This window comes from Aquarana catesbeiana, linkage group LG02 (assembly GCF_042186555.1).
Source record: "Aquarana catesbeiana isolate 2022-GZ linkage group LG02, ASM4218655v1, whole genome shotgun sequence".
Taxonomy (NCBI): Eukaryota; Metazoa; Chordata; class Amphibia; order Anura; family Ranidae; genus Aquarana; species Aquarana catesbeiana.
The window spans coordinates 162,989,773-163,003,470 of record NC_133325.1 but is presented as its reverse complement, the minus strand read 5'-3'; the positions used below and the strand labels follow the sequence as shown (position 1 = coordinate 163,003,470).

At 45.1% G+C, this 13,698-nt stretch overlaps 1 protein-coding gene across 5 annotated transcripts in view; it reads left to right on the top strand.

Moving 5' to 3' along the window:
• Positions 1-4,187: 4,187 nt before the first annotated feature.
• HIGD1C (HIG1 hypoxia inducible domain family member 1C) overlaps positions 4,188-13,698 on the top strand; it is a 43,904-nt gene continuing 34,393 nt past the window's right edge. Inside the window, exon 1 of one of the 5 annotated variants that reach the window (XM_073613723.1) lies at positions 4,188-4,374. Coding sequence is in view for 1 of the 5 variants with exons in the window: in XM_073613721.1 (XP_073469822.1) it covers positions 10,631-10,658 (28 nt within the window). In the remaining 4 variants the exon portion in view is untranslated. The other 4 variants (XM_073613722.1, XM_073613725.1, XM_073613724.1 and 1 more) reach the window with 4 other exon arrangements.

The window sequence follows — 13,698 nt, the reverse complement described above, 5'->3', positions numbered from 1 at the left end:
AAATTTCTTCATAAATTGATGCCAAAATAAATTCTTCTACATGTCTTTGGTAAAAAAAAAAAAAAACAAGAAATGTATATTGGTTTGTGTGAAAGCTATAGTGCCTACAAACTACATACCTCCCAACTTTCTGAGATGGGAATGAGAATAGGACACACCCCTACACCAAAAAAAAAAGATTGGTTAAACTCACAAGAGCTTTTTTATATAACTACTATTCCTTTATATTGGCTTTTGGAATTTACAAATGCAGCCATTTAGAAATTGGATGAACGGTTTAGCACTGGAAAACACTTTTTGATAGATAGGTAGTACATTTTATATACAACTACCATATATACTCGAGTATAGGCCGACCCGAATATAAGCCAAGGCACCTAATTTTACCACAAAAAAACTGGGAAAACGTATTGACTCGAGTATAAGCCTAGGATGGGAAAATGCATACTTACCAACTGTCCCGAATTTCCCGGGACATTCCCGGGATTTCGACTATTTTCCCGATTTTATTGTTTCACGGGAAATGTCCAGAGAAATTAGTTTTTTCACAATTTTCCGCCGCTGCCGCCTGCCACCGCTAGAGGTCCGCGGCCGCCATTTTTAAGAAGACCAGGAACACGGCTGGGTAGCTAGACGGAGCTCCTGCGTCTCCGACCCTGCCTACCCCCTGCCCCGCTTCGCTCCGACCACCCCCCGCCCCACTCTGCCCCGCTGCCGGTCTGTTATGGAAAGGGGCGAGGGACGCCTGATGTAAGGGGGGCTCCGCTGGGGACACCTGATGTAAGGGGGGCACCGCTGGGGACATCTGATGTAAGGGGGGCTCTGTTGGGGACATCTGATGTAAGGGGGGCTCCGCTGGGGACATCTGATGTACGGGGGGGCTCCGCTGGTGACACCTGATGTACGGGGGGGCTCCGCTGGTGACACCTGATGTAAGGAGGGCTCCTCTGGGGACACCTGATGTAAGGGGGGCTACGCTGGGGACATCTGATGTAAGGGGGGCTCCGCTGGGGACATCTGATGTAAGGGGGCTCTGCTGGGGGCACCTGATGCAAGGATGGACTCTGCTGGGGGCACCTGATGCAAGGACGGACTCTGCTGGGGGCACCTGATGCAAGCCGGAACGGCTGGTGGCAGGTGACATGGAACGTGACACACTCAGGGATCCCACTGATTCGGCATTATGGTGAGTTGAATGATTTCATTTTATATTACAATGTAATAATAGAAATAATGCACTTCAATCATCCTGACACCATAACAACCATGGTGCCAGGATGATTGAAGTGTTAACACCAGGTGTTTGGAGTATCTTTATCTGCTGATTGTTAAACTTTCTAGAATACACATATTTCTATTGTTGTGTAGGATCTGGGGCTGCTGTCCCTCCCTCCCCCTCCCTTTCCCTCTCCATCCCTCATTCATCTCAGACTCTAACCACACCCCCTTTGAGCCATGCCCATTTAAGACAAGCCCACTATTTTGCGTAAACCACTCCCATTCTCCACATTCTTTTACTTTCTCTCTGTGCCACACCTACAAACGCATGCCCCACCCCCACAGCAGGAGACACCCGCTGTTTTAGTAATCAAAGGTGGGCACAGTGAGGCTGCACCCTTACTCGAGACCCTCACTCGAGTATAAGCTGAGGAGGGGTTTTTCAGCCTAAAAAATGGGCTGAAAAACTCGGCTTATACGGTATATAGATCAGACCAAAATGAGGAGGAAAGAGGGACTTTGTTCCAAATTGGGGACAATTGGGAGCTATGAAACTATGGTGTTTATATACTGGAATTTACGCAGCTATAGAGCAGTTTTTCTCAATTCCAGTCCTCAAGGTGCCCCAACGGGTCATGTTTTCAGGCTCTCCATTATTTTGCACAGGTGATTTGATCAGTTTCACTGCCTTAGTAATTACCACAGCTGTTTCATCTGAGAGAAATCCTGAAAACATGACCTGTTGGTGCGCCTTGAGGATTGGAATTGAGAAACCCTGCTATAGAGTATAGTTATACTGTACTGGCGGTGACTGTGAAAGGATGGCAGGCAATCTGGCGCTAACAAACCCTGGCTGGGAGGGTCTCTGACACTGATGTCGCTAGTGACATTAATACAGTGATCAGACATAATACTGTACATTGACACTGTACTAATGACACTGGCTGGGAAGGGGTTAACTTCTAGAGGCAATCAAAGGGTTAATTGTGTGCCTAACATGTGTAATGTGTGCTGCTTTTATTAATAGATCTAGCTGTTTTTTCTTCCTGCTTTTCAGGTGGAAGAAACAGCCAGATCGCTGTTCCCTGTACACAGAGTTCTGTATGATTGTAAACACAGAACTCTGTGTGTGATTGGACACAGCCAATCAGCAGGTTTCAGCCAAAATTATTGTCTGAAATATTCTGCAAAACTTGTGCTGTATCCAATCACAGCATGGGCTGGCAGGGGGTGCACGCATTTGCCCCCAAACCCAGAAAAGGGCTGGTGACGTACATGTACCATAATAAGAAAAGGGATGGTCGACACTCAGGATGACATCCAAAAAATAGTATTCCTTTATTGAAAAGACATGTACAACGCTGTAAAAACTGCCCATGCGTTTCGGATGTTAGTCCTTAGTCATATTTACTGTGAGCGGCTGGCAGGCGGTCGAAGTATAACTAGGGGAAAAAGTTTTTATTCAGTTTTGAATAGAGTAGAGAGTAATTTGAACACTTGCCTGGTTCCTGCAAAAAAATAATTAAAAGTCAGCAGCTACAAATACTGCAGCTGCTGACTTTTAAAATATGGACACTTACCTGTCCAGGGCACCCACAATGTCCTCACTCGAAGGCGACCCGTCCCTCGGCTCCAGGTTGAGGTGCCGGCATCATAAGTAAGGGAATCAGGAAGTGAAGCCTTGCGGCTTCATAGCCTGGTTCCCTACTGCGCTTGTGCGCGTCGTGGTGCGCGTTCTGAATGGTCACTGCTGTCTTCTGGGACCTGTGTGTCTCCCAGAAGACAGCGGGGGGGGGGGGGGCAGAGGAGGGGCCGGACATGGCGTAGATCGCTACAGATACTGTAGCAATCTTTCGCTGGAAGTGGGAGCAAATACCTGGATTAGACGGGTATCTTCTCCCCCATCCCACCTGAAAAGTTTCCATTTCTGGGTGGAACTCCGCTTTAATATCGCTGTCTGTACCCCTGTTAGGAAGATTCACCCTCTCTATTTATGTTTACTGTTATCACCAAAAGTGAAAAAGAACAGCAATAGAGGGGGAATCTTCCAATGGGGACAAGCCAGGGATACCCTCACTTTGGAGGGATTTCATCCAAGAATCGCACAGGAACGCAATCCGCATTCCTGTGTGCACCCCTGCAGTGCAATTTGGCAGCCCATTTATTGTGAATTGCACTGTAACACACTCATTTTGAAAAACACTGCACCAAATCGCATGTTACTGTGATCCAGTGCCTGCAAACCTACTACATTTGCGTTTGGAGTTCCGTTAACAATGTATTGGCACCCGTAGTTGAACACAAAGGCAGTGTGTTTTGAACGCAGTGCGGGAAACACTTTCTCGCATTCCTGAACTGCCCCTTACTCTATCCAAAAATGACAAAATAACCTTTTTGCCTTTAGTCCTCATTCATACTGACTACAGCTTTGAAATTGTGCGACTTCACCTAAAATCTGTGTGGCTTCATGCACAGATGTCTATGCAAATCGCACCCGAAATCGGCAAAAGTAGTGCAGGAACTACTTTTTTCAAATTGGTGCCACACCGCAAAGTCGTCGATTCACCGATTTGAACAGTGCGACTGCCGGCAATAAGGGGTGTGACCTGTCAAATCGCATGACAAATCGCTCCAATGTGAATGACGGCTAAGTTCTAGTTTAATATCGCTTTCATTTGTCTTTAATATAAATTGGAAATGTGTGCAATCTGTATACACTGCACACCATCCCCTATCCTCCACATAGCCAGATTCCAGACAGACACTCCTTATAAAAGGGTTAATCACCCAACATACAGGAGGGAGGAGGGGAGGTGCTCACATCACTGGAGCTCCGTGTTGTTCTGAATGTACACAATGATCACACACTGTATACAATCAGCACATTATACCTGTCATTGTCAGAGCACCAATCATCCTGAATAATCTGCCATTCCATTGGTGTGGGCGAGACGTGGGCGTGTCCCTCTCTGACCTCCTAGACTCGCGCAGGCTGTCACCTCTGAGCAGCGGCATCATCTAAAGAGTTCTGTGTAAGGCCTGACCGCCTATTGGATAGAACATCCACGTGACGTGCTGCAGCTGTCAGTGAGTGCGCTGTATAGTGTGTGTGTGTGCGATCAGGACCGGTGTACACAGAGATCCCCAGGGAGAGAGGTCAGGTCTGTACTCTGCTCTGTTCTGCACTATACAATTTTACACCTAGGGATGGTTGGGGCTGGGGATGGCAGGGGGGATCAGGGATATTGTGGTTTTCATATAGTAAAGGGCTAGGGGAGCATGCTGGGTCTTGTAGTTCTCTACTTCAGCATCTGCCTACCTGTATACAGCTGGCCATACATTTTACAATCTCCTACCAACTATGTAGTACAGGGGCCTGTCTGATTGGATACAACTGTAACAAACTGTTTGTCCTCCTATTGGGGTTGATTTACTGAATGCGGATAGACTAGACACGCAGCAAAGTGCAGTTGCTCCAGATCTTAGTAAATGAGGTAAGGCTTCATGTTGCAAAGAATACCCAATCGTGTGAAAGGAAAATGAAGAAAAAAAAAAAAAGCATTTTTGCTTGGCTTGCACATGATTGGATGATGGACGTCGGCAGAGTTTCTGCTCATTTACTAAGCTCTGGAGCAACTGTTCTAACAGAGGGCAACTCCACTTTGCAAAGTTTAGTAAATCCACCCCTTTAAGTCTTAGGATGGTCATATACAATACAATCTGATTGTACAATCTCATTACAATTTTCCAAAACTGTAGACTATGAGGACTAAGCTATACAATGTAATCCCATTATATTCAATGATGCATGGATTTACATTATGTAGTTGCTGGTAGAGCTAAAGGAGATTGTATAGTGTATGGTCAGATTTATGAGATCGGAAAGTATCTGTCATGTAGTGAAGGTGAGATTACACTCTCGGTTTTATAATCCTTGTCAGTGGTTGATTGCCTCACTTACAGAGTATGCACCGTCTTTCTTTTAGGGCCCTTTCACACTGGGTCGGGGGCGGCGGTAAAGCGCCGCTATTGTAAGCGGCGCTTTACCGTCGGTGTTCGGCCGCTAGCAGGGCGGTTTTCCCCTCCGCTAGCGGCCGAGAAAGGGTTTAAAACCACCGCAAAGCGCCTCTGCAGAGGCGCTTTGCCGGTGGTATACCCGTGCCATCCCATTGATTTCAATGGGCGGTGAAGGAGCGGTATACACTCCGCTCCTTCACCGCTCCGAAGATGCTGCTGGCAGAACTTTTTTTCCCGTCCTGCCAGCGCACCTTTCCAGTGTGAAAGCCCTCGGGGCTTTCACACTGGAGACAAAGCAGCGGCACTTTTGGGTCGGTTTGCAGGTGCTATTATTAGCGCAATAGCGACTGCAAACTGCCCCAGTGTGAAAGGGCCCTTAGGGTCCATTTGCACAGCAATGTGTGCGTTGATCACACATAAACACAAACAGGTTGATACGCATTCACATGTTACATTGTGCAATACATTTTTATTTTACTTTCACTAAGACCCCTTTCACACTGGAGGCGTTTTTCAGGCGCTTTAGCGCTAAAAATAGCGCCTGAAAAAAGCCTCATCTGTAGTCCCTGTGTGAAAGCCTGAGTGCTTCTACACTGGGGCGCTGTGCTGGCAGGACATCAAAAATGGCTCAGTGGCCATGATTAGCGTGGTCAGCACAAAGAGGGAGACACAAGAACTGGCAGGTTCAACCAGGTTTTTTACATTTTAAAGAGGGACAGATTAGATCGCACAAGCACTATGCTGTTTAACCTGCCATAAGGGAACAGGATCTTTTTTTTTTTTTAGGGTTACAGACACTTTAAGATTTAAAACAGACATCCCAGAGGCAACATAGCGCCTCTGGAAAGTGACCCACCACGGATTGCTTTTCAGAAGAGCAGCAAGTGTAAAGGAGCCCTTTGTGTACCGTTGACTATTGCCAATGAGAAAGAAAAGAATTTAGCATTGTCCCCAGACCAAGAGGCGAGGGGGAAATATTCCAGTGGGGTCACCTGTTTAATGGGCGATTTCCTCAAACTTCCTGTTGTGTCTCTGGGACAGGAAGTGGAGGGAAATTCCGTACATTATCCAAAACATGGCGCAGCTCTTTACTGCTACCACTCTTCAAATGTCACCTTCAATATATCCATTCCACTTCCTAGGTTAGTTGTGCCTGGTGTGATGATCACTGACTTATCTGCAGCTTGAACCCATAAAAATGACAATAAAAAGGGATGTGATGAGTGTAAGGATCCACTGAGCAGCTGTAATGGGCTGTAAACAGGCTTTTATGTCTCACTCTAACCTACTTCTGCTTTGTAACGCTCTTTGTTGCACGTAGGCAATCAGATCATTTTAGCTGTACATTTCCAAATGTATTATTTTTATACCAATATAGTGTTATTTTTGTTGTTTTCTACAAGTGAGGTTTATTGAGAAGTATGACATGTGCTTAGGATGCTGCCCTGGGTATTACTTAAAGGAGAAGTACAGCCAAAGCTCATTTGGCTGTACTTCTCTTGTGGATTACAGGAGTGCAGTTCATTCTGCACTCCTGTGACCCGTTTTCAGCAGACTGAAGTCCGCTGTCTACTGATGTCACAGAGTCAGTCTAGGCTCTGCATCATCACAATCGGCCTAGATCCTTGGACCGACACCCGACTGAGAGCCTGAGCTGGCCGCTCCCACCCCCTCCACAGCTCAGCGCTCCAGAGAGCGAAGAGGGGGCAGAGCAGAGAGCTGTGACTGACAGTCTACAGGGGAGTTGTGAGAACCCAGCGATCAACGCTGTTCGATCACTCGCTTTTCAGTGTAGAGGCATCGGTGGACAGATGTAGCATTGGGCGGCCCATACTGCATTCAGCTAGGTAAGTATGAATAAAAAAATTAAAAAATAAACTTCTCTTTCAATGTATAACTAAAGGCAAAACTTGTAGGACAGGAAGTGAGGGTAAATCTCCACAATGGGACGCAGATGGTGAAAAAAAAAATCTGACGGGGGATATAACCCTCTCTTAGAGCCGGTTCACACTGGGACGACTATTCAGGCGACTTAGACGCCTGACAAGTAGCGTCCCATTCTGTACAATGGAACCGTTCTAATCGGAGCAATGCAAGTCGCTCCGACTTAGAAAAAGGTTCCTGTACTACTTTGGAGGCGACTTGCATAGACTTCTATATAGAAGTCGTTTTGCAAGTTGCCGCTGCAGTCGTGTTCAAGTCGTCTGAGACAGTCGCGCTGGAAGTCGTGCTGCCTCAGTGTGAACCGACTCTTACTCTATCCAAAATTTAAAAAAATAAAAGTTTTGCCTATAGTTTTACTTTAACCCCCCAAGCAGGGTTAAAGTAGTTTAGTAATGTTTTGGTTTAGTAACATTTTTAAATACCACCAAAAGAAAGCTCTTTCTGTCTCAAAACAAATGATAAAAAAATTCTTATGGGTACAGTGTAGCATGACCGTGCAATTGTCATTCAAAGTGCAACAGCCCTGAAAGCTGAAAATGGGCCTGGGCAGGAAGGGGGTAAAAGTGCCCAGTAAGGCAAGTGATTAATAGGCTGTGACAATACGCAATTTGTAAAATCTACATGAAATTCACCAAAACTGCTGGTTTTCCGCAGCTGATTACTCGGCAACAGCAGGGTAGACTTGGTTTGTGTTGTGTATCAGCCTGCTTTATACTAGGGTGACCTTGCCTTACATGTGATTGCTTTGTTCTAACTAGAAAGCAACACAGCAATAGAGACAACTGTCAAAACAGCTCTTTGTAGTAAAGCCAGCACTTTTTTTTTACACTTGTCACACACAGCAACCTCTTCTTTGTTTACATAGGTCACCATCCAAATGTAATCACTTTTTGAGTATAGGCATATTTTCTTGAGGTTTTTTTTTTTTTTTCTGAAGAGCTACTTACCTGGAGGAAAAAACACAAATGCCCTCCTTTTCTTCATACGTTTTTCAAGCATTCCAGATTGAAGTCTATTGGGGGCAAAAACATTTGAAGCTTGTAGCTCAGAAGAAGCTCATAGGCTTTTTTGAGCTACAAGCTTCAAGTGACATTACGCTCCGGTGTGAACAGGCGCAATTGAACCAATCGATTTTGGATGTTGAGTGTTTTGGAGCTTTGAGCTACAAAAACCTGGAAGCTGATTGGTTTCTATGCAGAACTGTACCCAAGTTTGCACTCTCCAGTTTTAGTAAATCAACCCCACTGAGCTGTATTTTATCTCCTTATTTTTTATCAGGTGGATAGCATTACACAGTAGGTAAATAACGTACAGTAATTTGTTGTGTAAGGTACCAAATGCTCATAAGTTTCTGTGTGCACATCACTGCCTGTATCAGCCTTTAAGGCTCCATTCACACTTGTGCAACTCCAAAGTCGCACGATTTCCAGTGGGACTTTGATGCAACGTTGAGTGCAGCTTTTTTTTTGAGTTTACACTCTCTGGCACTAAGTCATCTCCAAGCAGTGCACCTTTTTCAAAGACACTGTGCCACTGAAAACAATAGGCTGCGACTTGTCACTAGTCGCAATGACAAATCGCACAACTGTGAACGGAGCCTAGGAGTTAAACTTCTTTTCGGAAATTGTCACGTCAGCAAGGTGAATAGTTCACAGATATTCCATTAATCCTTGCTTTGCTATTTGCAGCTTCCGGTGTATTCATATTCCCCAGAAAGCTCAGCGTTTGCCTCACAATGCTTCCTCAGCTTGGGGCCTTGCAGTACAAGCGTTGTTGATATTGGGCTGTCACACTTCCTAGCTCTCAGCCAGTAATCATCTGGGTCACATGAGGACTCGGGCTCTTGCGCAGCTCAGTATTGGCATGCCAACCAAGCGACCTGCAAGATTATCATTGGGCACGCTGCCACCTCTACTCCTTCATAACCTAGATATCAAGCTCTGCCGCCCACAACAGCCTGTAAGCCATACTTCACCCTTTCAAAGAGCTTATTATTTTTTAAATACATTTAGTGTGTTATTCTACATAGGTTCGTAGACTATTTTACCTGGCATGCAATACAGGGAGACAAGGAAATGTAAGTAGCTGTGTTGTATGTAGTGTTCAGGAGCTTTTGCTATATGTATGACAAATACAGGTTTTCTAAAAAACAATTAATACTAGTTTCACATGCACTGAACAGATACTTATGTAGAGGATGGGAGCTGTATTGTGCTGTAACCCTCCCTGGTGGATATCTTTTCACAGCGTGGTGCAGGTGCGGCTGACAGGCATGCAGGAGGCAATGCTTTTTTTTGACAGCAAGTGTAAATTAAACCTTACTATGACATCATAGCCTTTGTGGACAAATATGTCCCAGTACTAAAGTCTATAAATCAGATCCAGAGAGGAAAGCCATTATTTTCATTTTTATGCTATAATTAAAGTGATGCTAAACAATATCCTCGTTCTCCTAAAATAATCCATACACATCCCCTACATATTGTCCCTGTAATCATTTTTTTACTGTATTTTTCTGCCTCTTTGTAAAGTCTTCTGTGAGCTCTGCACACATTACTGTTCCCCCTTATTCCTGTTTGTCTGAATCAAGCTGCATGTTATACCCCATAAACACTATTAGATTTTCTGCCGATTTTTGTTTTCAGATTTACCAAAACCATATAATATGAGGTCAAACCTTAAGCGTTTCAATTTGTATGCACTCAGGCAGGTCCTTGCACTACATGATTTTGGTAAATCTGAAGACAAAAATCTGCAGAAAATCTAATAGTGTGTATGGGGCCTAGTTGCAATCATTTGCACTGGTCTGTGCACACTACAGATCCCATTGTTCCATAGTCTCAGAAGCAAGCAACAAAGGGTGACTTCATGGGACTGCAGGTGTCAGGCTAAAAAACCTGCAAAGATGCGTATATGAACAAACCACACTCCACACATAAATTTGGATCAGAATAGGCCGCAGCCTGATTTATTGGTTTAAATCAGAATTTCTTTTATAACACCGTAAACTTTATTTACTACAAAACAACCTTTATCAACCAAAATTATCCAGAATACACCAAAGCTCAACCCAACCGCTAAGACTCGGGCTGACCCATCATTTCTTTTAACCACCACATAAACCGGCCACGACGGGGGGGGGGGGGTCAGGAGACTCCTTAAATAGCTCCCCAGAAAACTTCCAGAAGGTTCTAAAGGTGCCAAAATGTACTGTGACATACTGAAGCAGAGCATGATCTCCCCTCCCTTTGTAGACTGGGCCACAGGGCAGTATTCCAACATATCGACCCCAAACACACCTCCAAGACGACCACTGCCTTGCTAAAGAAACTGAGGGTAAAGGTGATGGACTGACCCAGCATGTCTCCAGACTTTAACCCTATTGAGCATCTGTGGGGCATCCTCAAACGGAAGGTGGAGGAGCGCAAGGTCTCTAACATCCACCAGCACCATGATGTCGTCATGGAGGAATAGAAGAGGTATCAATGACAACTTGTGAAGCTCTGGTGAATTCCATGCACAAAAGGGTTAAGTGCTGGAAAATAATAGTGGCCACACAAAATATTGACACTTTGGGCACTTTGGGAGTGATTGCGGAGGGGAAGAGAGGCGAGCCGCCTGGATGATCAGAGCATGGGCAACGCAGCAATAACAACTTTCATTTCAATTGCTGTATGTTCCCTGCTCTCACTGTCACATACAGGCCAACTCCCTGGCTGGGAACTTTGATATACAGATCACCCATCCAATCCTGGCTGTATGTGACGGCCGGGAACATACAGCAGTTGAAATGAAAGCTGTTATTGTTGTGTTCCCTGCACTCTGATCATCTGGGCGGCTCTCCTGTTCCTCTCCTCTCTTCCCCTGCACAGGCAAGCTGCATTCATGGGCACAGGTGAGGCTGCATTGTTGGGCACAGGTGAGGCAGCATTAATGGACACAGGTAGCCTGCATTGTTGGGCACGGTTAAAGTTGTTGTTAATATTTATTTTTATAACTTAATTCTGCATAAAACATTTAAGTGTCATTTCATGAGATAATTTATGAGGGCGAGTTTAGGGGGGCGAATTAGGGGTGGGCAGGGGCGGGGTTGGGTGGGGCAACTGGTGGCGAGTAACCCTTGAGGCCTGGCCAGTAACTCAGGACTTGAAATTTTGAGGTGTGTGTGTGTGTATATGTATATATTAAAAATACAGTTTTTTATAAGTAATCACATGACTGCTGTTTTCAGCTGCATAAGGAGCTTGGGGAGCTGGAGGAGGTTAACCAGTAGCACATTGGTCTCCCCAATTCATTGCTGTGCATGTTATTTCAGACAAAAGAAGCAATACAAAGAGATGTTACCAAAGCAGACAAAAAAGTTACCACACCTGGAGTAAACTGAATCTGTCTTGCTAGATCGATCTCCTGTAATCCCTCGCAAAGCAGAACTCCTAAATGCACTAACACTAAGCTTTGCTGTTGTAAACATGGGCTGACAGTGATCATGTTTATTAGACAAAATCTACCCTTGCAGTAGGTCCCACCTTTCCCCACATACATACTGCAAGAGTTACCTGCCTATTCGAACTAGCTGTGCAGGAGTAAGGAGAAATACCTTCTCATTATAAAAGGGTTCCTCTAGTGGTGTGACTAATTTCACAAAGCCTCCTTCCTCTAAGGTGCTCCCAGCCATGGTTCTACTCCAACCTCCTCCACATATAGTGCAGGGCAATATCTCTGCATTGTACATGGCACCAAATGACCCACTGTACCAGTGAGAGAGAAGGAGAGTGCTGGAGCTGTATGGAGCAGGGAGAAAAGTAAGTTTTAGGACCTTTTTATCGCCATCTAGACTTACAGTGGTTGTAAAGCCACTTGTTATGTCTCTATACAATCCCCTCTGTTAGATAATAACATGTGCCCCACGGTATGTCCTTTATTTAAAAAAAAGCAGATTCATACCTTTTTATATGAGTGCCTCCCGGCGCACACGTGACTCCTCGGCTCACTCCTCTCCCCGTCTGACAGATACAGCGGGAGGGGCCGAGAACTCCCACTGACGTCAGCTAGGTGGAGAGGAGAGAGCCGAGGAGTCACGCGAGCGCTGGGAAACGCTCTGAAATAAGGTAGATATCAGCTTTTTTTTTAATAAAGGACAGACAGTGGGCCACATGTTATTATCTAACAGAGGGGATTGTAGAGACTATTATTTTACGAGCAGGAGGGGAGGATCATGGAGTGGACAGAGCTGACAGGCAGGGGTCGGGGGAGAGAGGAGACAGAACAGATGACGGAAGCACGTAAACTGACCACAGTGTCAGGGTTCAGCAGCCATAATAAACCGTTGTCAGTTTGCAGGAGGGAGGGCAGAAACTGGCGGGTGATACAGGGAGCCAAATGACACAGCCCAAGCACTGTGCTATATAAAATGCTTTAAAAGAACAGGATCCATTTATTTATTTTTTTATTTTATTTATTTTCTTAGGGTTACAAACACTTTAACATGCATTGAACCCTTGCAGTGGGGGGAGATACCCCACTGCAAGGGTAGAATTTGTCTAAATCCAGGAGTTGGGCTTTAAAGTTTAGGTAAATTCATTTTTTTTTATAGGCTATAGTATAAGTACTAGTATGAGTATGTGTTACTTTTTACATAAAGATCATGTATGACAGTCTAAACAGGTACCCAATTAAGTTAGTATGTCTTGCATAAACATCATAAACTAGACATGTTCCTCATATGCTCCCCCCTCCCAGACACTGCAGCTCACAGTGGGAGGGTGTCAGTAGCACAATGTCAGCCCAACTAGGACTAGGTGTGATCAGGTGATGACTGACAAGCTACAAGCGTGTGGATCAGCAGTGACAATGTTGATTACCACTACCCTTACATCCCACCATTGTGTGTGCAAGCACAGCCTACATGAGAGGGACGACTATGCTCTGAATACAGGAGCAGTGCAGCATCATTGTCACACCATCACAACCTTCATTGGGTGAACTTCACTGGCAGGATCAGCAGGAATTTGTGGGACTTTGCAGGGACACTAAAGCCTCGTACACACAGTTGGACTTTTCGACAACAAAACCGTGGAATTTTGTTCAAAGGGTGTTGGCTCCAACTTGTCTTACAAACACACGGTCACACAAATGTTGGCCAACAATTACCAATGTAGTGACATACAAGACGTACGTGATATCTCCATTACGAACGCTAGTTTTACAAGACCGAGCGCTACATATACACATGGTCGGACTTACTGCCAACAAGCTCACATCCAACATTTCCCGTCCGAAAATCCGATCCTGTGTACGCGGCATAAGAGAAACCTGTAATTGCAGATGCGCTTAAAGTGCACAGATTTTTTAGGGAGGTCTGACCGATTACAGACAGCATGCTACATTGTATTTGATATAACAAGTAATGCCCTTAGATTGACTGAACCAGATGAGGTGTTAAAAGAAGGTAGTGTAATGGTGCAGTATGATGGGTTTACATTGCCAGCTCACCACTTCAGTGCACTGATAGAGGCTCCA